Source organism: Stenella coeruleoalba (genome assembly GCF_951394435.1).
Source record: "Stenella coeruleoalba genome assembly, chromosome: 11".
NCBI classification, from domain to species: domain Eukaryota; kingdom Metazoa; phylum Chordata; class Mammalia; order Artiodactyla; family Delphinidae; genus Stenella; species Stenella coeruleoalba.
Window position 1 is genome coordinate 70,912,063 of NC_137157.1, and position 25,094 is coordinate 70,937,156.

General features: G+C 35.0%; 1 protein-coding gene across 2 annotated transcripts in view; it reads right to left on the reverse strand.

Annotated features, from left to right (window-relative positions):
- Positions 1-25,094, reverse strand: part of CNTN1 (contactin 1) — a 371,087-nt gene that overhangs the window by 76,910 nt on the left and 269,083 nt on the right. For both annotated transcript variants that reach the window (XM_079938240.1, XM_079938239.1), the window contains one exon: positions 10,429-10,587. In XM_079938240.1, coding sequence (XP_079794366.1) covers positions 10,429-10,587 — 159 coding nt within the window. The remainder of the gene's footprint in view (positions 1-10,428; positions 10,588-25,094) is intronic.

The window sequence follows — 25,094 nt, forward strand, 5'->3', positions numbered from 1 at the left end:
AATGACAAAATGTTAAGTTCAAGGGAGTGAGAGGAGAGGTCCTTAATAGATAACACGCTAGAAAGAGCGATATGCACATGGATCATTTATTTATTAAGTACAGGGTGGGAGCACTGAGATTCTGCATTTCTAACCGGCTCCCAGCTCTTGCTTCTGCAGCTCGTCCACTGTCTACAACCCGAACAGCGAGGGGCTGTATTTTGAGGCAAAGGTACAACTTGTGCAGTTAAAATTTTTATGGACTGCCACTGATGTAGTGTATGGGTAGTGAATGATTTATTACTAGGGTACCTGTATGTTTATACTCTTTTGTAGTTAGCTTTTTAGATTTATACCCAAATCCTTTGGGGCACTGATAATAAAGGTTATAATAATTCATTCAGATTTATTAAGTATTTCTCAGAATTGATGCCACTAGATACTAACAGGAAAATTATAACTAAGGGTAAGATACATTCAAGACTGCTTATTTAATTGAGGTATGATAAAACATACAACCAAGGCAGGATTATACATTATTTTAAGCTCCCCTAAAATATTCTCACATGTGTTTTTAATAATTAACTTACACATACATATGCATGTAAATACCTGTACATCACTTATTGGAAAATGTGTTCCTTTAGGCTTATATATGACTCATTATCTTATTACTCAAGGAATTTTTATCTGGCACTGCAGACCATGAATAAATAGCTTTTTAAGATGTTGTACCCATCATCACAATAAATGTTAAGCATCCCAGTGCCCAGTTTCTACTTTTAGACAAATTCCTAACGGCTCAGACTATCCCATGCCTCACACAGTCATGTGTGGCACGTGTGGCATAACTCTCCTAGACACTAATTTTGCCATCCAGTCTCTTATTTTGTTAAGAATTTGTTTTATATATATTGACATATATTTTTGACTTTCTGATTAAAAGTTTGGCTTTCCTTCTCCTCTGTTTTAATTCTGCTTCTTTATCTCCTGTTTTCTCTACCCCTTCCTCACACCAAATTGGGATTTGTTTGTCTTACTTCGTGTACATAGGAAGTTATTTTAGGTAATTGGAAGAGGGAAGATGAATTTTTGATTTGCAAAGGACTCTTCATGGAGAAAAGGAAAACACAGAGCTGGTTGTTATGACACTGGGTAGAGTGGCCTCCTTCTTCACTAGATGCCTTTTTATGATTTTGAGCCTCCTATAGAAGGAGCCATTGTAGTGGGTTGAATGGTGACTCCCCCCACACAAGAGATATGTCTATGTTCAAATCACCAGAACCTATGAATGTGAGCTTATTTGGAGAAAGAGTCTTGTAGACCATTTTAATTTTAAGACAAATTAAGTTAAGAATCTTTGGATAAGATATCCTGGATTATCTAGATGGGCCCTAAATCCAATGACAAGTGTCCTTATAAAAGAAACACAGCAAAGAGACATATAAAAGAGTGAAATGTGACCACAAAGGCAGAAATTGAAGTGATGCAGCCACAAGCCAAGGAGTATTTGGAGCCTCTGGAAGCTAGAAGAGGCAAGGAATGGGTTGTTCCCTAAGATCCTTGGAGAAGGTGCAGCCCTTTCAACACCTTAGTTTTGTACTTCTGTTGTTTCAAACCATCAGATCTGTGGTAATGTGTTATGACAGACATAGGGAATTAATACAGAGGTTTAGAGGCTGAAGCTGATGGAAATATTTGTGAGTTTGTGAGTCCGGGGTGTCCAAGTAAAAAAGTATAATAGAAGGGTCAAGGAGGCAGTCTGATCCTCTCTCCTGCTTCTTATGCTGCAAAACCCCAGCACCATTTAAATGCTTGAAGAATGGAAATACGGGAACCATTCTAAAGGGTCCCTCTTGACAAAGGCATGGTGTTCTCACGATGGTAAAGGCTACCCTGGGGCTTCTTCCAAGCAGCTGGGCAGTCAACAAGTAGGGGCAGGTGAAGGCTGGATCAGACAGGAAGAGACAGATGGATGTGCAGTGAAAACTACAGCTGACAGACTGATTCTGAGCATGTATGAGGATCCAGTATGAAAATATCTCCAAACAAATGGAAGATCAGGAATATGTTCAAAGGGTAGAAATTCATACTTTACTACAGAAAACATTTGGAAGAATGGGGAGAGAAAAAGAAAGAAAAGTCAACTGGTGTCATTTTAGGGTAGGTTTTAGATTCCAGATGAGGAGTAAGGCCTGTGACTAAATGAAGTCTGAGATGAAGAGAGGAAGATGAATAAGCAGAAAGCCTTGGAGTTACAACCATGAGAAGACAGACCTCAGTGGGAAACCCTTGACACAGTGATGCAAACAACTTTCAAAAGGGGAAGCTGGAAGTGGATGTTAGGAAGATGGACTTCCAGAATGTAACTTCCAAATGATTAAGGAAAGAATTTGATATCTATAAGTTAATAATATAGTCTAAAAGGATAGCTAACAGTTGTGAACACCTCTCTTTTTAGAACAAAACCAATTATGATCATTGTTAATACACACTGACATCAATACTTATGAGAAAATAAGTATCTAAAACAAATAAGTTTTTGACATATCTTTATAATACCCCCTCTATAAAACCATTTATATAAATAATAGGGCTAACTTAGCAAAAAATGACTAAAGCCAATCATTTTATAAAAATGTATTTAGAATTAAAAATGGCTCTGTATATGGCCTGCTTTCCTTCCCCAGAGGGGGACAGGACTTTGGATGCATACCACATCATAAGAACAGGGTTTAAAAGTTTTCTTTCTAACTTTTTTCCAGTCCAATCTTGAGCTCGGTAGCCCATATCACCACTTTACAACTTGAACTTCAAGACCGACTATGTCCATACCAGGCCACACCTATAATTTGTCTCTATGTTGCCCCTTGTTTGTTCCTGGTTATTATTTATGGACATACATATGTTTCTTTTACTTCTTATTCATGTTTGGGAACCACTCAGTGCCTGGTACACCTAGAATGATGTTTTGTAAGTAGAAGTACTTTATAAATATTTGTAAAAGATACAAATAAACTACAAATACAAAAGTTGTGCTTATTTAGAGTCGACAATGTCTTAATGCAAGAAGCACAACCGTGTGTATAACTTTATTGTCTCCTTCAACCCTGAATCAGGCAGGCAACTTGTAGAAGAAAAGAGGGCACTCTGTTACCTTGTCCCACTACAAAATATCCATGCTCTATGGCTCTTATGCCTGTAGTTAGCTCATAAATCATCCTGCCCTGTCTAAAGCAGAGGGTAGACCTCATCGCCATCCTCTTAAGCTCTCTCCCACCCTCTTTAACTCTGATTTGATCCTTTTCAATTTCTCTCCTCCACTGCTACTGTGTTTTACCTCTAGTACACATTTTTATTTATTTTATTCTGAGCCTTAAATGTCCCTATAAAAGGATTTGTACCTTCTCCAACCCCTTCAGCCCTGGTAGGAACTATTGGATGGATTTTATTTTTCCAAAACCACCCACATAGATAGGTTGGAAGCAAAGGTCATCTTTGCTTTGGAAAGAGATTCTTGCTCCAAGCCAAATGCACAATAATCAGGAGAAGAGGGACTTTGTGTTCCCTCTCTTCAGCCAAGTTCCTTGCAACCTGTTTGCTATTCCTGGAGTCAGAAAGAGAGGAGAGTACTTGGCAAAATAGAGGCAAGTACCAGGAATCAGGACTGTGGTCTCAAGTTCCTGAGTTTTAACTGGGTCATTTCTGAGTCAGGCCACTTTTTACAGACAATTTCAGTTTTGGAAATCATATTTTAACTGTATAAAGGCTGTCAGAGGCTTCTTTCTATAAAAAACTAAAATGTTGTATATTAACCTGGTAGCTATTTGAATCTTGGTTTTACTTCTAAGTGTAAATTTCAAGCAAAGGGATACAGAATAAGAGACATACTCCTTACTTTAATATTCAGGTCAAAAGACCCCCTTTAGAAGGTTTTATTTTGATAACCAGCCATGAGTACTAATCTACAGGTCTATTTTCAAATACCTTTAGTCCATAAGGCTCAGAATAAAAAAAATTCTGACTATTCTTTGGAGGAAAAGAGAAGCAAGCCTCATGGGTATCCCAAGGCCAATAGTCACAATTGCCTGGCAACCATGCTTTGTGGTGCTCTGCCTTCAGACCACAACAACTAGTTCCCTGAGCAGCTTCAGAACTAGGCACAATGACCTCCAGACTTAAAAGCAGATGTTTCAAAAATAACTCCAGGCAATATAATCACACCTGTTCTAGATTCTTGGAAGTTGCCATAGTGAGTTCTGCTATTTCCTCAGGGTTTAAATACAGTTTGAACCCTTAGGATCCTCCATCTAAATCTAAAACCCAAGTATTTGGAACTATTCAGAAAGAATTACCCACTTGGGGATCTAGCTGAAAAAGTTGGTCCATTGTTTCAGAATGAAAATGGACAATTAAAGGCCTCTCTCTGGCTCTGACACAACTACTCAGTGTGATGTTAGAGGCTCTAGACCCAACCTGTAGATCATCTGGCAGGACTCAGAGAAGAGCCAGAGGTGTGACAATGTTCCTTGCAGAGAAAGAGAATCGGATTGTTCTCTGAATTCCCAGAAAATGTGATTCATTGTTTCTTCTCTATGGAAAGTTTGCATGCTGCCTCATAAAAACCCAGAAGTTTATCTTTGAAATAAGAGCAACAAAAGTGAAGCTATGGAAAGGCAAAAAATAAAACAGTAAATTCTAAAATGTAAATGTCCTACAAGGAGCCTAATGCTTTTTCATTTTTTTAACCTATCAATTTGACAAAGATTTAAAAAGAAAATACTAAGTAAAGGTATGGTGGAAGAGACACTTATATATTGTTGATTGGAATAAAACTTATTCCACCTTTCTACAGCGTAATTTTGTAGTAAGCTCATGGGCTTAAGCATGCGTACACTCAATAATTTAACTCACAAACTTCTATTCTGAGGAAATAATCTAAAATTCAGAGGAACATTTATGTGCCACGACGAAAATTGCAGAGGATTGGTAACAATTAATTCTAGTCTTCCACAAGACAAAACTTTAAATATAAAGACACTTTTCTTCTCCTTTTTCAAGAACATATCTGAGGTTCTCTCAATTGCTCCTCATAGCACAGTTTCCAGGCCATTTTATATTCTGGCCAACATTCCTTTTCCACACAAACACACACACACACACACACACACACACACACACCATCACCAAGAATATTCTATATTTCTTCCTCTGAAAGTAGCAGCACGGAATCCAACACACATTCTAAACGTGACCTGAGCATCTTGTAGAACCCTAGGAATGGTATCAGGTTTCTGTTGTCCATCCCCAAAAATGTTCCAGAGAAGTAATGCTTACAGTTGATTGTTTTAAAGATCTACAGTCTATTATTCTCATTATTCTAAATTTAATCATTGGAATGCTGAAAGTTGGTATCTTTGAAAAATATTTATTGGACACCTTAACTAATTACCTGCATGAAATTGAATTTAATCCTATACCTTCTTTTTTCAGTGGACACCACTGTAAATAAGAACCACGTGATTTTTATTTCTACATTGGCTATAATTTTTTTTTTCCACTTCCACTTAGAACACAGTCACAATAACTTTACTGACCAACAAACAGGAAGAACATGCAAGATAATCTACAAAATAATAGTTTTTTTTTAGAGGCCATTGGAGAGCTGAGTTTGTGAAGAAATCCAATGAACTAAAGTCATCATCAGTAGAGTCATGGGGAGAGGAGGATTTAGTCATAGACGTTCATAAGAAAAAGGCAGTTTAACTTTTCATAGATATTTAAAGATAAAGTGCAGTCTGGCATGGCTATTTTGAATCCCTGGGAGCCCCAAATCAAGGAGAGTCCTTACCTGTTGACTAATTCTTTCTCCATAGGCTTTACCAGATGCATTCAAGAAAGTTCGGAAGCCGGACAAGAGTGCTGAGAGACCACCCTTAAAGGCACAGACACCTCAGATCTGCTCAAATCTAAGAGCACAGCAGGAAAATTGAGACCCTGCATGCACTCTGAGCCTTACACTGGATATAAGTGAGTGCCCACGTGTGGCTGGGTGAGTGGTAAGAGGGTAACAGAGATTTGCCTCCCATCTGAGGAGCAGGTGCTTTGGATCTGTGAAGTCTGAGGGAAGGATAGGAGAACTGAGAAAATTCTCCCCCACCGTCCCAGCACTCTGTGCTTTAGACTGATTATCAGACAACAGCTGTCTGGGGCAGGAGCAGGGGAGGAGCAAGAGCTCTCTCTGTTGTCCAAGCTGGAGAAGAAAGCTGAAGTCTGATAGGAAGACTGGAAAACCTCCAGACATGCAATATGGGGGAAAGGTTGTGATCCTGTACTCAAAACACTTATTAAAGCCTGTATAGAACTGAATTTAACAGCAAAGCTCAGATCATCTCAATGACAGATTAGATTGACTCAACCCCTGAAAGAATGACATGAATTTTCCTGGGAAAAAATATTTACTCAGCCTCTTCTGTTCTTTTACACACAATGTTTGAAAATCAATCAACACACACACACACACACACACACACACACACACACACACACACACACACACACACAGTGTCCACGATCTGTGGAACACATCAAACAATCTAACATATATTTCACTAGAGACCAAGAAGAGCGAGAGTGGGACAGAGGAATATCTAAAGGGATAATGTCTGAGAATTTCCAAGGCTGAAGGAAGATATCACCTCAAAGGTCTAAGATGCCAGTAAACTGCATCTGGATAAATATATTCTCATCAAGCTGAAAAGCAAATACAAAGGGAAATCTTGAGAGCAGCTAGAGAATATGGACACATTAAATACAGGAATATAAGGTAAAAAGAATAGTTGACTTCTTGTCAGAAACAATGAAGGCAAAAAGACAAAGACACTTTATTAAGTGCTCAAAAAAAGCAGCTTAGAACATATATCCAAAAAATCACTTAAATATTAAAAGAAAACTATTTGTTAGTGTAAAAAAAAGCTGAAGGTCTTTGACTTCAGCAACCTGAAGAGTTAGACATGTTAAAAGAAGTTCCTTACTTAGAAAAATTATAACAGATAGAAATCCAGTTCTACAGAAAGCAATGGAAAACCCAGAAATAGAAAATATATTGGTAAGTATGAAGGACTTAGAAACAACTTTCAGCAACTGAGAATAGAAAAGAACTTCCATCCAAGATGCCCTTTATCACCAGGGGCATAAAGGGGGGAAAAAAGCTGTCAACCAAGAAAATAAAACTACCTTTTAAAAATGAAAGCAAAATAAAGACATTCCCAGATAAACAAAAACAGAATTTGTTGGGAGCAGACCTGACTTACAAGAAATATTCCAAAAAGTTCTTCAGGCTGAAAGCAGTTGACCATTGACAGTAATTTGAAAAAAACATCCCAAAAAAATAAGGAGCACTGGTAAAGGTAATTATGTAATTAGAAAAGTATAAATACATATTTCTTCTTTCTTCTCTTATCTGATTTAAAGGCCATTGTAGAGAATATCTATTTATCTATCTTTATCTATCTACTTATGCATCTACCCATACACATATACATATGTATAAATGTATATATACAGTGTGTGTATGTAATAAAATTGTGTTGTTGGGCTTACAGCATATAGAAATGTAATATATTTGACATAACTTTAAGGGACAGGTAGAAGCGAAGTTGTATTACAGTAAGAAAATAACATAAGATGATAATTCAAATTGACAGAAACAAATGAGGAGGATCAGAAATGTTAAATATTTAATATGTTACTTAATATAACAAACTATAAATATATACTTGTTTTCCTTTCTTCTCTTAGCTTCTTTAAAAGACATTCAAATTATAGAAAGCAATTTCAGCAGTTTATTGAATTTGCAACATACATAGGTGTATAATATATATAATATAGATGTATGAATAATAATCCATAGCACAAAAAAGGGGCAGAATGGAATAGTGCTAAGAGTAATGTTTCTATATCTCTCTGATATTGTTGGTAAAAATATGAAGTTTATTGTGATAAATTCCATTATACCAGGTAAGCTCTAGAGTAATCATTAAGTTTTTATATTTAGAGAATTTCATTAAATTAGTTGAATTTTTATGCTAGAAAATATTCATTTAATGCAAAAGAAAGCAATAAAGAAGAAATAAAATGACATAAACAAATGGAACATTTAGAAAACAAAAATACAGTGGCAGATATAAATTCAGCTACATCCATGATAATATTAAATATCAATGGATTAAATAATCTAATCAAAAGGCAGAGATTGTCAGACTGGATAAAAAATAAGATCCAACTATATGCTGTCAACAGAAAATATACTTTAGATTCAATATACAAATAGGTTGGCAATTGTAAAAGATATAACATGCAAACAGGTACCATAACAAATTGGAGTGGCTATGCTAATATTAGAAGCATCCTATTTAAATGCAAGTCTTGCCTCCCCATCTCCCTTCTCTGTTGTTTATCTTTATCACTAATCACCATGTGACTTATTATATATTTTAATTAGTTGTTTATTATCATCTCTCCTACTAGAATGTAAGCTCCTTGAAGGTAGGGTTGTGGCTTTTCTTTTGACTTTTTTTTTCTCTCTGTTTTATTCAGTGCTGGTCAACTATGTATCTAGGACAGGTTCAGGCCCACAGTGGGAGTTCAATAAATATGTATTTAATGAATGAGCACTATGGGCTCTGATCTAGTTGCTAGGGATAGCACAGTGAATCAAACAAAAGTCTTCCCCCTCATGCAACTTAATTTATAGTGGAAAAATTTTTTTAATGGGAAGCATATTTTAATTGAGCCATATGTTAAGCATAATGTGGTAAGCATGGTAAGAACTAATGGAGATGATTGCAATCATTATTCTTTTTTCAAAGCCAAACCAAATTTTAACCATATGTTTATTTCATTTGCTCTCTAGTATCTATAATTAATGTAAATTTGGCTAGATATAAATTATCATCTATTGTTTTATCATTATCATCCATTTTCATTCTATTTAGAGAAGTAGAAACTGCTCATGCTTTATCAAATATCTATACGGTTTTTAAAATTGTTTTTCAAAAGGTCTGATTTTGCCAAGTATATTTATAGATAATTCTTACACTCACAAGCATAATGTAATAGAAATGTTTCACTTGTTTCTAATTCTTCTGAACTTCATACACTTATGTGGAGAATTACTTAATGGTAAAATATATCCTAAACCCTTGTAACAGATTTCAAGTTTATATTTCATTTATTTCCCATGATAGGAAGAAATTATCAAAAAAAAGAGGTGAATCTAAATTAAAACTTCTCAGGGAGCGAAACAAATAAATTCTGTTATGTTAAGATTAAAGTGAGCAGGTTTAAGATATGCTGGGATTAATTCTTTTTCATTTTTTAAAAAACAGGAACACTCTATTCACTTTTGTTTTTTTTTTTTCTCCCCTCTGGTGACAACTGAGAACATATTTCTACGCCTCTTCTTTATGCATGTGAAAGAAATTCTAACAACTGCAAGTTTGGTTAAAAATATTGTCAACAATGACAAAGATAAACAGGTTATTTTATCAAAACAATCCTCTATCTTCCTTCATGTTCTATGAGAAAATACGCTGATGTGTGATATTTGAAGACAAATGGCAATGGTAATAACTTATACACAAGGAAAAGTACCCACTTGCTCTTAATTAGTTTTTGTCTGTTAGAAAATCTTAATATGAGAGAAAAAAAAAAGGTTGAGGTGCTAGACTTCTTTAAAAACCTGTTTTGAGGAAATTCAAGCCAGATAAGAACATATTCAGAAAGTAAAAAGTTATGGTAGTAAGATTTAGGTGCTTAATCTTTATGATTAATTGTACCTTTTTTTAGAATGCAGAACTATAGTGCCTATATAATTGGATAAAAAGGGTCATAAATAATAAGTTATAGATGCCATTTTCCAAATCTACCTTCCTTATAATTTTTTCCTAGTACATTTTAGACTTAACACGTAGCTCAAATAAGAAACCCAGGAGACCTCTCTTTGCTTCCCCATTATAGATTTAGACATGCTGCTTCTTCCCCTATAGCTTTAAAACATTTAGTTTGCTGTGGTTTTCTTTACTACTAAAACATTGGGATTGTCTGTTTTAAGAAAATTTTCAGGGTCGATGATAAAATTATTAAAACATCCAGGTTTTTTTTTGTTTGTTTTTGATGAAAGAATTCATCTCAAGGGCTTCCCTGGTGGCGCAGTGGTTGAGAGTCCGCCTGCCGATGCAGGGGACACAGGTTCGTGCCCCGGTCCAGGAAGATCCCACATGCCACGGAGCGGCTGGGCCTGTGAGCCATGGCCGCTGAGCCTGCACGTCTGGAGCCTGTGCTCCGCAACGGGAAAGGCCACAACAGTGAGAGGCCCGCGTACCGCAAAAAAAAAAAAAAAAATTCATCTCAAAATATGAACAGATTAATCAAACAAAAAAAACTCACCTGTCTTTGCATCTTTCCAGTCATCTGAAAGAATAGTCTTGGTCTGGATAGTGTATTTAGATATAGGACTATGATTGTCTGAACCACGGCTCCAAGTAAGTCCCACAGAAGTGGCCCTAATGTCTTCTATTCTCAGACCACCTGGAGGGCCTGGAGGGCCTGAAATGAAAATTTGAGTAATAAATCAATGAATCCCAGCTAGTGAATTAAGTACACATTAGAATACAAAAATGCCCTCTTTGCAATTAATCTAAAGAACATATACACGATGAAATCAGTGGTGTCATAGTCCATTTAAACATAAACTATAAGAAGCAGTAATAATGGTGTTTATGGTTTTTACTAAATGCTTTCGTGATGTCTCTTTTTATGAAAGGAGATAAATTCTGTCCTTTAAAAACGGCATTATTATTATAACAAACATATGATACTCCTTGACTCATAAAATGCATTTGGCATCAAATGAACCTGACATAACAGATTGTAGCATAGCGATAGTTAATGGATGTTTGCTGAATACATGGATCAGAGCTGACAGCACAGTCCAGATATGAGGGTAGTCAGTCGTATGTTTCATTCTGTCTACCCAAAAGGAGGCAGGACATATAATTCTAAACGTTATAGATAATTTATGTTACTTGGAGTAGAAATTTCTGAGAATGCTTGTATGCATCATTTTGGATAATACATTTCATGTTAGTTAAACTAATAGAAATAAATAATATTAAAAGAAATATTTCTATTTATATAAAATGTAGAAAACAACTGTCAATTCAGATAAACGAGGAATGATCTGAAAACATCAAATAATATACTGAAGAGTCTTAGGCCAGAAGAATTATTACTGCAGAACATAAAACAATGTTAAAAATAGGCTTTCAGAGATGCTTCGTAATTCAGTATTAATATTCTTCTCTAAACTGAGAACACTGTTCTGGGTGGTAGAGATGACAAGATAAATGAGACATAACTTCTAGATTTTGAACAGCACTTTGTCTTGAAAAGGGTGAATTGGCCCGGTAAATAAATAACAGTAATAGACAGTAGTGAATGCCAGGATTATGGCATACATGGTATACAAGATACTTATACTTTGCATCATGATTTCTTCTTTGTAAAACTGTAACAAAACGTCCTTTAGGTGGTAATGTGGCATCTATCACTTACAATGCTAAAGAAGGCTCTCAGTTGCCAGAGAACTCCTAGAATAGACATTTCAGACAGTGACATCACTTGTTTTCTTTGTACCAGAAAGGAGGCCATCCCCAACTGAATAGGCATAGTGAGTATAATAATCAACAACTTTTTTAAGTGGCAACTTTTTTTGTTGAAAAAGTATTAAATAAAACAAAGTTTTAATCTTTTAGCTGAAAATAAGTGCCTTCCTATTTAAATGTCAGATCAGATGCTTTGTCTACTTGGCCTTTTTTCTCCGCATGGGCTTTGGTCTTTGCAAAGGTATAGAGAACATCACAAACCTTCACCAATTTCCTTGCGGTTGGTCCCAAGGAGGAAAACGTGTGTGTAGATCGACAAAACTGCATTACTACTAATATTAAAATAACACAGGACACAGCCTATTGATGGTAGTAAATTTTATTTGGAATTAAATAACAAATTAATAAAGGTAAATAAATTTTTGTAAATGTATAATCTGTAATAGTATTCTTGTACTTCCTGATGTTAATTAAAAGTAATAATAATACACCATCCACAATTAATGAAAATAGCCACATAAATTATATAAAACACATTTGATATTCAGAAAGAACACATTGTATTTTTCATATGTAAAAAACACATTGAAATACTATGCACATTCTTGATCAGAACCACCAAGTTCCTTATTTCACATGAAGTATCATCCCAAGTCAATTACTGAGTGGAATATTTCAGAGTTTTAAAATTAAAAATTAGAAATGAAAAATAAAAATTTTAAAAGGAAGAGAAAGTCTTATAGTGAAGGCATTCAGACACCTTTTCTGAGCATAAAGTTATGGCATTCAGAAAATGTTAAAGGGAATTTAAGGCAAAATTGCCATAGGTTAGTCTTTTACCATTAAAGTGAAAATCATTTCCCTACTATTATTCTGTGAAGTTCTTTGATGGCAAATGAATGACCTTCGCAAAGTCAGATTAAAGTCACATACTATTAGTGTATTTGTTGGGACATTATATGCATGATAATTTATCCAGTCACCCATTCACTGAAGAACAATATTTTTGAGCAAAAGACTGTAATTATACTTATGCATTTTTTTCTCTGATACATGCCTGGTCTATAGTGAGTTCTTAGTAAATATTTGGTGGAGACATAAATAAATTTATCACATTGACCTTCAGACAGTTCTGTAAACATAACAGTCATTCACAATACAATCTGTATTGAAATACTGTATCATCATAAGAAGGTGAAATTGAGAAAACAAATGGAAAGGAGTTGGTTGATATTCCCAAAACCACTGTGTGGCAATATTATTTGGTAATGGCTCACTTTGATATAAAGTAGATTTTTCCATCTAGTAATTAAATACAAATATCCCCCAGAAAATACCTGAGAGAAAATATACTATTAAAGAGCAGAGATTTTAGGGTTAAAAAAGGCTTGACTTTAAATCCAGTTCCTTGATCTATCTTGGGCAAGTTTCTCAAATTTACTCAACTTTCATTTTCTCATCTATAAAATAGGAGTAATAAAAATTGACCAGATAGGATTGTTGTTAGGATTGAAAAAAAACCTTTAAAGAATGTAGTGTTAGGCCTGGTCCACAGGAAGTCCTTAGTAAATTTTAGCTATTAATGTTATTATTGTTACACCTGTAAGAGCTTTCTGGGCATCTGAACTATAGGACAGGAGTAATACTTGTTAATAATTAACAGGGATTTGTTTACCCGATTGTTCATTTATCACTTGTTTCCACTCAAAAGTAAGGTATTTCTAGTAAATTTGATGGAGGTGAGGAATGGCTGGGGATGTGAAGGCCCTCTAATGTGTACTAAGGAATCAAGATGCAGAAAAAATAGAGTGGTTCTATGGAGACAAACTGGGCCAGCCCTGCACTGTCTCCCAGAAGGAAGGTTTTCTAAGCAGTGTAGCTGATGTTACTTGTTCAGATTTTCTGTTCAGAATGGAGAAAAAAGTGTTGTGGTAGAAAATGAAATAATGCAGCCACTAGTTCCTCAGCACAAAGGCAGGCATTTAGGAACTGGCAGTCCTTCTGATTCTTTCTTCAGTGACAAAAAAGCAATACATAATTCTGACTCAGAGTCTGTTTGTTTCTTTTTTAAGCTCTCATCACTGTGCAAACACTTTCAAGAAATCTTTAAGGAAAGAATTGAAGCTAGGGAAAATGTAAGCGAATAGACAGCTAGATACAGGTTATTCCACTATTACTCTATCGGTATACCTTTCCAGTTTCTTAGGTGTCCTCAGGCAGATAGCTAATGATTGCTAAGAACACTATATATACCAAATTTAAATTATCATGAAACAGAGAAATTGGTCAGAGGGAAAGGACCTTTGGAATTTGACCTGTATTTTAAATGCATAAGTATATTAGATGACAGATTATTTTATTCATCCATTTTTTTCTGTCTTTTGTTTTTATCATTAATGATCCATAGTGGGAATAAAAAAAGAAGGAACTGGAATATTTCTCTGACTAACCCTGCAAAGGCTTTTCATCAGTTCTCACTATTAGTAAATACTAAAGGAGTTGGAAAGAGAAGAAAATGAGAAAAAGAGATAGGAAGGAGGGGATAAAAAGTTATTCCAAGTATGCTTTTTGGTTTTAGTTTTTATGAATATGGTTTTATCTATACTACTTGCATACTCCCCATGCCCTGGAGTTCTGATATTCATTTTATTAAGCTTATGTATCATGTCCATAAAACAGTGCTGCTATTTTTGTTTTCCGATTCTTCCAAATGCTGACAGATGTCGTTAAGTGTGGACATCACTAACTGTGTTAGGCCTGTCCAGCTGACTAAATTCCTCCTTTATAAATTAACAGTACAGACTTCAATGTTGATTCTTTACATCTTCTTTTCCTTTTCAATATCATAGTGTTCAACCACTACCTTTCTGTACTTCTTCAGGTAGAGGCTGCCACTATGGACTGTTCTTCCTTTTTTATTTGCATTACCTTCTATCTTTCAATTCTTGTTTTTCACCATTATAACCTTTCTCTCTGGCTTTAAATATCTCTCTCAGAGATTACTGACTGAGAAAGCTCCAAAAAATCTCACCTATGGGGGATAATTAGTAGTCTATCAAGATCCTTGTTAGTGTTATGTTTCTACATTGTGAGTTCTTCAAAATCAGGCAAAAGGAGTCTATAATTACTGAGGCTTTTTTCTGTCACTTTTTTTTTTACATAGTGGAGGCTTTGGAAATAGCCAGAATGGTCCTTTATCATCTGTGGTTCAATGCAGTTTCACTGGCCACATCCATATTCTCTTTTCCTAAATTTTTCTAGGTTCTCAATGTTTTTACTATTAAATCACTGACTACAGGCAAATATTGAAAACATTTGGCTACGTAATGCAGGTCACACACACTTTAGAGATCACTGAAGCCAATACCTGTACATTTTACAAAACGTTGCTGCAGTTCAGAAAGGTTATTGCCAGAATGAAACAGTTGGTCTGTGACAGTACAGAAAAAGACAAGAGACTGAGTTTCCTGGTACAACCCAGGCAAAGCGAGAAGAAGCCCGTTTGAAATTCAAATCATGCAGCCCAAATGTGTCTGTCCACAAAAAGCCTGCAGAGAACTACCTGATAACTAGCACATTTATACTGTGCTTCTCTTGGATTTGCCTGCATTTTAAAAAAAGTATGAACTCATAAGAGCATAAAATGTTAGTGAATCCAAAAAAGGAAATTTATATTGTTTATTTTAATAAAAGTAATATATTTTACTAAGGAAATTTATAGTCTATTTTAATAAAAGTAGTATATTTTACTAAGTCCTTATTATATCTGAGTCATTGCTAAATCTTTTATAATTATTACAAATAATGCTGTGATGTAGGCACTATTATTTTCACTATTTTACAAATGAGGATACCCAGATATGGACAGATTAAATAAAATAGCCACAGTCATCCAGCTAGCAAACGGCAAAGCTAAGACTTGAACTCAACTGATTTGCCATGAGACTTTTCATTAACTATAGTAAAAACAATCATTTAAAAACAACATTAGCAGCTTCAAATTCAAAAATGGTATTTACTGCTTTTTTTTAGAGACCTTTTTTGTTGGGGAGAATATGAATTACTTGGGCACTAGTGCATATTGTGAGTAAAATGACAAAAACTGTGATATATTGACTGCAGCTTTTTAAATCATTTTGTGATCTGTTAATTCAGATAAGTGAAGGTAAAGATATCACCCATTTATAAATTCCTACTACATGCCTAGTTTTTTTTTATTATCATGAAGGGATTTGTTAAACTTTCCTGAATTTTACTAGTGTTTTTAGAAAAAAATACCTATGTGTGAACAAAATACAGATGTGATTTCCACTCAGTTTTCTTTCACATGTAAAGTAATTAGAAGGAAAAATGAACATAAATACAATTATTTCTCAATTCTGCCATTTCTTCTTTAGGAATGTAGTAACACTCAGTGAAGTAGTTTTTAGACATTTGAGGAAAAATAGCAGGAAAAAAATTTTCAAAATGATTATTCACACATTATAAGCTGACTGTATTTTCTTAATCAATAACTGAGACTAATTTTCCCATAAGTCCAGTGGGATAGAAGATTTGAAACTGGGATCCTCCAGGATTAAACACGATGGATGCATAGTACCCATGACTATACCCCAGGCGTCACTTGAGTCAGCGCCAATACTTAGGCAGTAACCCTAACGCACCTTCTCCCTCCAAAAGGCTGACTGGCTCTCTAAATACCTGTAGTTAGAACTGGACCCCAAAAAACTGCTGGTTCTTCTTGGACTCCACTCCGCATAGCACACATTTAATGCAAGCCTTGGCACTAAGCAGGAAAGACATCTCAGTGTCATCTTATTTCCATTTGTAATTACTCCATAAGTAATTAAAAGCAAAGCACCACATATGAGTATCTCGTGGTTCACTGTTTATTTTTACCAAAAGAGCAAATTTTAATGAAAAGTTTAAATGTTAAGAAAACAAAAAACTTTCAGTACAAATTATCATCCCTTTTAAAATAAAATAATCTGAAAATAACAATGCTGAAACAACATCAGTTATTATCAAGGCACATGGCTTCTTCTTTACCAAAACATGTCAGTTAGAGTCTCTTTATTACTACATGCCCGTTCTTGCTCTGAAAATTAGTTAAGACAACAGCTTTATTATAAGGTAATAAAACACAAATTTGTGTGCTCTTGTTAAAGCGTTAAGACTGTACTAAGATGAAACTGAATATTAAACATCTCTACCATTTAATAGGAATATAGTAGTTTTTCAACCTCTAAAATTGGTATTTTAACCTCTTACATTGTTAAAAATGAACATAGATCACTATTAGAAATGAGAATGAGGATAAAGGAGCTAAATGAATCTATGTAATTCTAGTTGATATTGAAGCAGTTTATCTAAACAAAAATATTCTCCTTTTCCTGCCACTTGTCATAATTGTTATGTGGTTTCCTTTCTAATTTTTATTCTGTCTTTCCAAAACTATATTCCTATCTGATCTTGGTGGTATACTTTCAGTGATGGACTATGGACCACAATGCTCGTTTATGCACATCTCCATGGCAACATTTATGGATATGTGACAATTTTGAATTATTTTAAAATATCTTATTAAAATGACAGTTGCCCTAGATCTCCAGTCTAAATCCTAAGATGCTTCCTTCTATGACAATAATTAACACTAGAAAATGAAAAATGGTGTAAATAAGTAACATTTTGAGCCAGAGGCATGTATTCCTTTACGATGACTAATCAATTATTTTTTAACTACATACATATTTAGGGGTCATTACATATCTCTCAAAGCTTTCCTAAGAGTTCTTCCAACCACAGATGGGAATTTTAGAGTTACTAAATGAGAAGTTCATATAATATCCCACCCTTAACCATAAACCTGTTTAAGAAGAGCAAATTATTTCTTGTGAAGAAATAAGAATTTTAAGCATGTCTCTTTGACCAAAGGGCAGAAATGAAAATATTTTCAAATAATGAAATTCAAGCAGTTCCAGAAAGAATTATATACACTTCAATTTTAATCTGCCATTTCTGTTCATGTCCTTCCAAAAAGTCTTGACCTTCCTCTCAAAACAAAAGATCCAAGAAGGCTGATGCTAGGAGTTAACAGAATTAAATATGCATACGTGCTGTTAATGGCTTAGTCATCTTCACTTAAATCTTGCTACTGAGATGACAGTTTTCTCCACATGCTGACCAATTTCACTTCCCAGTCCCAGGAATTGTTCCAAAAACCTTACAGAGCCATGGGTGGTCTTCAGTTGTTTATTGCTGCTTTTGATCTTTTCTTGCCAAAGAATATATGTGGCACCAGGATACAAAAGGCCACTGGAATAATGCCCCTTAGCTTACATCCTAATTAAGATGACTCATTAGTGAATTTGACAACAACAGTGTTCATTACCTGCTTGGGTAAATCAAACAGTCCATTCAGTGGCAACACTCCTGTATTATAATTCACCAGTTCTTCATTTTTTTTTTCAGATAATGAGCTAATTTCTGAGATATGTAATTTCAAAGAAAAACAGGATATGAAAACACAAAAATTTTACTTGGCCATTATATGATGTACTGGGTTAGTTCAGTAGGCATTTTTCAGATATTAATGAAGCTATGCAATTATATTTTAAAATATCATTCTGCTCAAAGTATGTTTAAATGTTCAAAAAGGAAAAAAATCCTCTAAGAACTAGATTTTGGCAGGGGGAACTGCAGAAGCTACAAGATTGAGTTAATTAGTAAAATCTAATATAATATGTTAAAAAAAAAAAAAAAAAGGTTTTCCCACAAAGAGTGAGTGTCAACGATCACCAGGTTGGAGGCAGGCTTGCACAGACGGGGAGAAAAGGATCCGCCATGTTTTTCTCTCCATCTTTTCTGTTTTTACCTGCAAGAGGAAAGATCAAGGCTGAAGGGCAAGTGTGGATGCCCATTTAGGAGCAGGAAGCCATATACTTCAGGAATTTGCCAAGTATCCTTAATGGGTAAGTTGAAATAATGAACAAAGAAAAACATCTTCTAAACACTGTAGATGGGAGTCCAAAAAGGAGAAGGCTGAAGTGACAAGCCTTGGCCCAATCAAACCTGTTTCCCTCAGAAATAGTGACTGACTTTGTAAGGAACAAGAGTTGTAACTGGATCCCTTCCTCCCCTTAAAAAAACCCTCAAATTCCTAGAGCCTTTGTAATTCCACTCCACATAGTACAAGTCTACCTACCCAAACCTAAGCTCATGCCTTCAAGGCTTCTAAGTAAGAAAAAAATCCTGAGGATAAATTTAAGCAGTGATTTATGAAATTTAATCAGAGGTTGGGGCTGGAAGTCATGGGAACCTGTGTCTTGATTAATATTATATTTATTGTTTATGTCTATATAGACATTAATAGCAAAAGGGAGGGAAGTAAAAGAAAATGTTTATAGAAAGTCATCATGGGCAACGTGTGAACTGGAGCTGTTCTTCTCTTTCATAAATATGGACTCTGAGGCTTATGATGATTAACCGACTGGCCTAAGACCACAGGTTATTCAGCAGGTGAAGTGCATTTCTAATCTATGTTTGCCTAATGCCAAAAACCATACATTTTCCATTGTGCCATGCGGATCTTTTAATGACTATATGCATATATTAGTATAACTATATTATCATAGAAAAGTATGGTATTAACAAGATGATCATCCGCCTATGTTCCCTAACCATAACTAGGGATAGTTTGATTATTATAATTAGACCACTTTATAACTACTAGTGCCCCCCTGGTTATAGTTATTTAAGTAGGAGAAATAGTATCTAGGAAAACTGCTGACTGCTTATTGCAAATTTAGTCCTATGATAAATGGTAACAAAGGTCACAAAAACGCACTTGTCTCTTACATTTGTCTTTCAAACATAAGAGATTTCCAAGTCTTTTGATGAGAATTGAAATTGCTAATTTTAAATATATTCTTTTTTTCTCCCTTTTAAATGAAGTTTTGGTAGTTTTGTGGAGAGAGGGGGCAGTGAACAGTCACACAGGGAGCCTCCCCAAACTGTTGCACATTGGAGTGCCATTTCTTGAATTAGTAACAGAGGCTTCCAACCTCTGCAGGAACATATCAAACAGTGGTCCTCCAACTTGTTTAAACCACAAACATCAGAAGTACCTGGTGTGTTCCAAACAGGGACAGCCCCTTGCCCCAGAGAAATTCTCAGAGATGTGCGGGGCAGCTCAAGCACTAGCTGTTGAGAGCCACTAAGACTGTAATGAGATGATGCTCAGAAGTATATTCCTTAGTGTGACAGAGCCCAGACTGTTCAATGACACACAAGGGATTGCTACCTTCTAGTGAGTCACAAGTTATTTGCTACTAAGAATATTGAAAATTCATAAGTTTGTACATTAGTTTTTTGTGTAAAAATGAAGTGTATTCAAGGTTATCCTTTTAATTATGCTAGCTCTTGTTCACTGTTCACTTTCATCCCAATGCATTTTCAGATAAGGGAGTTGGTATTCCAGCAGTGCCCTGGGAAATGTATGTGGGCCACAACGAAGTCCCTCACCTCATCCCATGTCAACAGAGTGACCATGACAAGCATTGGGCAATTAGAAATTAAAATGGTGTTTTAATTTTTTGGAAAAAAAAAAGACCCTTTGGATTTATTCCACAATCTTCATTCACTCATGAGTGTATTGGGCAGTTAAAATTATAATAGAAAGGTACTGTGGCAGAGAGAAGATTAGGAGCTCCCTGCTGTGTTGATCTAATGAGATGTCCTAAGCCAAATTTAGATAACGGATGGGAGATGGGGTTCTGTCACACAAGGACCGGATCCTGTAGTCACCTCTGAAGAGGAAATAGGGAAGGCGCAAACTATGGAATAGCTGGATTTGTAGGATACCAATGGAGATTCCATAGTTGCTTGTAGTACCCTTTTACATTTCTCCCTTTCCCTTTGAGTATGTCTCTATTAATCCCAGTGATGATGGTAGTTTGGACCTGTGTGATAGGAATTTAAAAGGACTAAAATGGAATTTAAAAGGACTAAAAGGACCTATGTGATAGGAATTTAAAAGGACTAAAATCTCCTCTCTAAAGCTTGTTATACTGACCACAGGTTTAGAGGGTAAAAGTTTTCTCTGAGTTTCCTTCATTTTCATTTACTTAGGTGTAAGAAATTCTGTGACCCAATCAAATTCCCAGGGCCTGGTCTGATGAGGTTGGCTGGTGGGAAGGAGATAGATGGTGGTGGCAGGAAGCCAGTCTGCAAAAGGTACCATGAGGAAATAATTGCACATTCCTGAGACTTGAAATGGCAGACTTTACAAAAGTCACACCAAAAAAATAGTTTTGCTTAAAAGGAATTTTATACCATTGAGTCTTCTATTGGTTATTTTTTCAATAATGAAGCTAAAGCATTTTGTCTTCTTTTTTAAATAAAATGAACCAAAAAGAGAAGATATTATGAAATTCTAATTTCAAATAACTTAAAATTTTACTCTCTGAATTAACTTTGAATTATCAATGCTTCAGAGTATTTGGGTGGACAATTTAACAAACAAACCATATACCAATGTGAAACAGATGTACAATAAAATTATCTGATCTGATTTTTATATTCGGGAAGTTAAACACTAAAGAGAAGTGAGAAAAAGTAAGTTATGTAGTGAATTTGAAACACTGATAACTGGCCAAGTTCTGGCTTGATCATGTGAACTCTGAGGAATATTTTCTTTTTCTTCTTGTTTTAAACTTCCTTTGCCTATGAATGGATTACCAGTCCTTGCATGACTACCACACAGCAGTTTTGTTAGGATGACATGATAAAATTTATATGAAAGTCCTGTAGACACATACATTCTAATCTAAAACACTTAAACATTTTGAATGTACTATTTTTAAGGCCAAAGAACACATTATAAAATCAAGCTTAAAACCATCTACTATGATTTATTGTTTTTGCTGTTGTAATTACAATTGTATGACGTTGACTACATGAAAATAATTTTAATTATTATACCTTTCCCTTTTTATTAGACCATTCATAAATATATTATGGGCAAAAATAAAATTGCAAAATCTGTATCAGTAACTTTTCTATAGAATAAACATTTCTTACCAAAAAAGAAAAAAGCCTACATTTTAATTTTTCCACATTGATTATTTTATCTCATTGAATATATCTGAATTAGTGTTTGATTATATTATGTTACAGCAATGAACTGGGTGTTATATGTGAAGCCAGACTGCTTATATTCAAATCTTGTCCTTTTACTTAGTAGCTAAATGATCTTGGGCAAGTAACTTAGCCTCTCTGGTACTCAATTTCCTTATGTGTAAAATGGGGATAATGATCGCATCCATCTCTTAAAATAGTGTTGTTAAAATTAGCCTTTAGGGACTTCTCTGGTGGCGCAGTGGATAAGAATCTGCCCACAAATGCAGGGGACACGGGTTGGATCCCTGGTCTGGGAGGATCCCACATGCTGCAGAGCAACTAATTCTGTGCGCCACAACTACTGAGCCTGCGCTCTACAGCCCACGAGCCACAACTTCTGAGCCCGCATGCCACAACTACTGAAGCCCGTGTGCCTAGAGCCCATGCTCTGCAACAAGAGAAGCCACAGTAATGGGAAGCCTGAGCACCACGCGAAGAGTAGACCCTGCTCGTCGCAACTAGAGAAAGCCCATGCACAGCAACAAAGACCCAACGCAGCCAAAAAATAAATAAAATAAAATAAATTAAAAAAAATAAGGCTTTAATAAATATTACGTATCCTAACATAATATAATAAATATATGCTATGTAATTTGTATTTTGTTATAAAATATACTATATAATTATGTCATATATTATACATTAACATATAATTACATCTTTATTTTTAAATTTTATATTCATAATATATGTCTTTTCACAGGATATAGATTAGAGTTGGAAACATATTTTGCCAGCATAATTAAAAATTTTTTTTTAAATATGAACTAATTGCCATTTATTCATGTCCATAAAGACTTTTGGATATCACTGGTTATCTGTACTGCTTGTAATTTGATGTAATTGTCAGCATAATTTGACATTACTATCTGGTAAGTAGACACTGATGTATAAAGCCCATGATGGGTCAGTGAAGTGGAGTGTCTAAAAGCCTGCCAGACTATTAAGTTCGTAAATCTTTCCTGCTTTCCCTCCTGGAATCAGAGTGAGGAGAAGCAAGTTTGCTGATTATTTTTTAAGGGAATCATGGATACAGGCTGACTGCGTAGCAAAGAATAAATTCCAGTTTGCCAAAAGCTGATCAGTTTGATTATAAGACAAAGAGAGTCAGGAGCAATTGATTGAAGAAGAGAAGAAATCCTACAAGGAAACTTCTCTCACTGTACTCCAGTGAAGAAAAAGAAAAGTAATCTAAATTTATATCAGTGCATCCTTCACAGTGTTATCTACCAGTTTATAACCCTCACACAGTTATGTTTCAATTTTTGAATTTGTAAAATGAAGGGATAAACTAAATCACTTTCAAGATCCATCTTAAAGCTTAAAATATCATGACTCATTCTGAATGAACTACATACTTTGTTGATATATTTGAACACTTCCTTGAATTTATGTCAATTTACATTGAACTGACTTTGAAAAATACAGTTTCAAATTATTGATGTACTTCATAACTTTAGTAGTAATTGGGAAAGCTGCTACTTTTACTAGAGCTTTTATCAAATAGAACTACGTGTAAGTTCTAGCTTTGAAACAATCAGGCTACCTTGTAAATTCAGATACACCTTTCAGCTCATTATTTCAGCTTTAGCTTACAACAGTTATGGAGAACTGGCCCTTAGCAGCTTTTGAATTTGTTGATTCTCAATGGAAATGAGAAAGCTTAATTTCTGGGCAGGCTTCACTATTAATAGATGTATGGCTGTGGTTTAGTGCCAAGTGGGGTCAGGATGCCTCCGAATGGCGCCCTGTCAGTCGTTGCTCCAGCCAATGTGGGCAATGAGGGCCATTTTCCTGTCTCAGTCCTGCAAGGACTGACGAGATGGAATCTTTAGTCTGTCTCTGTGGCAAACTTTCTTGGCCAAAGCAAGTGGAAAGCAGAGGCAATTATCCAAGTATCTGAGGTAAATGTGTGTTTTTCTGACCCAAATACTTGAAAAACTACCTCAACTATTCTCTTTGATTTGACTCTGATGATCTGGACACATCTTTCTGCCTGTATAAATGAATCTCTTTTCTGGATGTCTTCACATATGCATGTGTGTGTGAGGCAGGTGGAGGTGGTAAGCTGTGTGTGTACTCGTGCATCTGTCTGGCTTTGTGTGCACATCACGTGCAACTTTTTAATCTGTTCTTCCTAATTTTATAGTGATTAAATTAATTAATTTAAAAGTCCTTTTGAATTAATTTAGGCATGCCATGCTTAAATAATAATTTTGAACATAAATCCACATTTGGTTATTAATAATAACTTGAATATAGGAATTCTTGAACACTGGGTAAATATTTATGCCAGATACCGCAGAAATCTAAATCCTGATTTAGCACCAAGAGTTCCACTAACTTTTAGCATGACAGCAGACTCACCGTCTTTTTGCTTTCACAAATAGCCAGGGTCCCTGAGTTAGCCATACAAATAGAATGCTAAATAATCCAACAGGTGGTAATTTAACCTTTTAAAATAAATGTCTTTGGCTTTATTTTCCCCACAATGTTTTAAAAACCCAACTACTATTTATTAGTATGTGCTGGACAATGGATAGGAAAACAAGAAGAGCAGAACTGCAGTCAGTAACTTTCACCATTTAGTAGCAGCAATTCTAGAACAGACTTGGTAATCGTTTGGGTACTATACCAAATTAACTGTTGAAAGTTTTAGTGTATTAAACTATTAAAATTTTAAAGCACTAACTACAGAAGTTTTAGAAATTAACTATAGATTTTATTTATTCTTACAATCTGGAAGAAGCCTAGGTTCCAAAATGATTATTATGAAATAGATGGGTAATACAAGACAAGTCTCTTTCTCTTGAAGTCTAAATTTTGTAGTATAAAGGAATGGAAATTTTCTAGATGACCTCCAGGATTAATTCTAGATTTAAAATTGTATATTCCAATTTTAACATAAATGCAGATATTTCATGTAGCTACTCTGAAGAAGTTGGAAGGAAAAAAGATGTAACTGGTGCATGATTTTCCAATAATAGGACCATTAGAACTCTTTTATCTGAGACAAAGAAAATGTTTACTTCCTATTTTTTAAGAAAGAGTACTAATTAATCTGGAACAACATCTCTAAGTAAATGGTTCAAAATTGTTTGCCTGGATAGCGAAGAGAGGTGTGCTCTGGATATGAACTCTGCTAACATAGAACATCTGGGAGTAACAAATACTCAAGAGCATTTTCTGTAGAAAAGACCATTGGCCAACCATTATGATTGTTTAAAATACAGCAGTATTATTCAGACTAAAAAGTATATTGACAGCTTC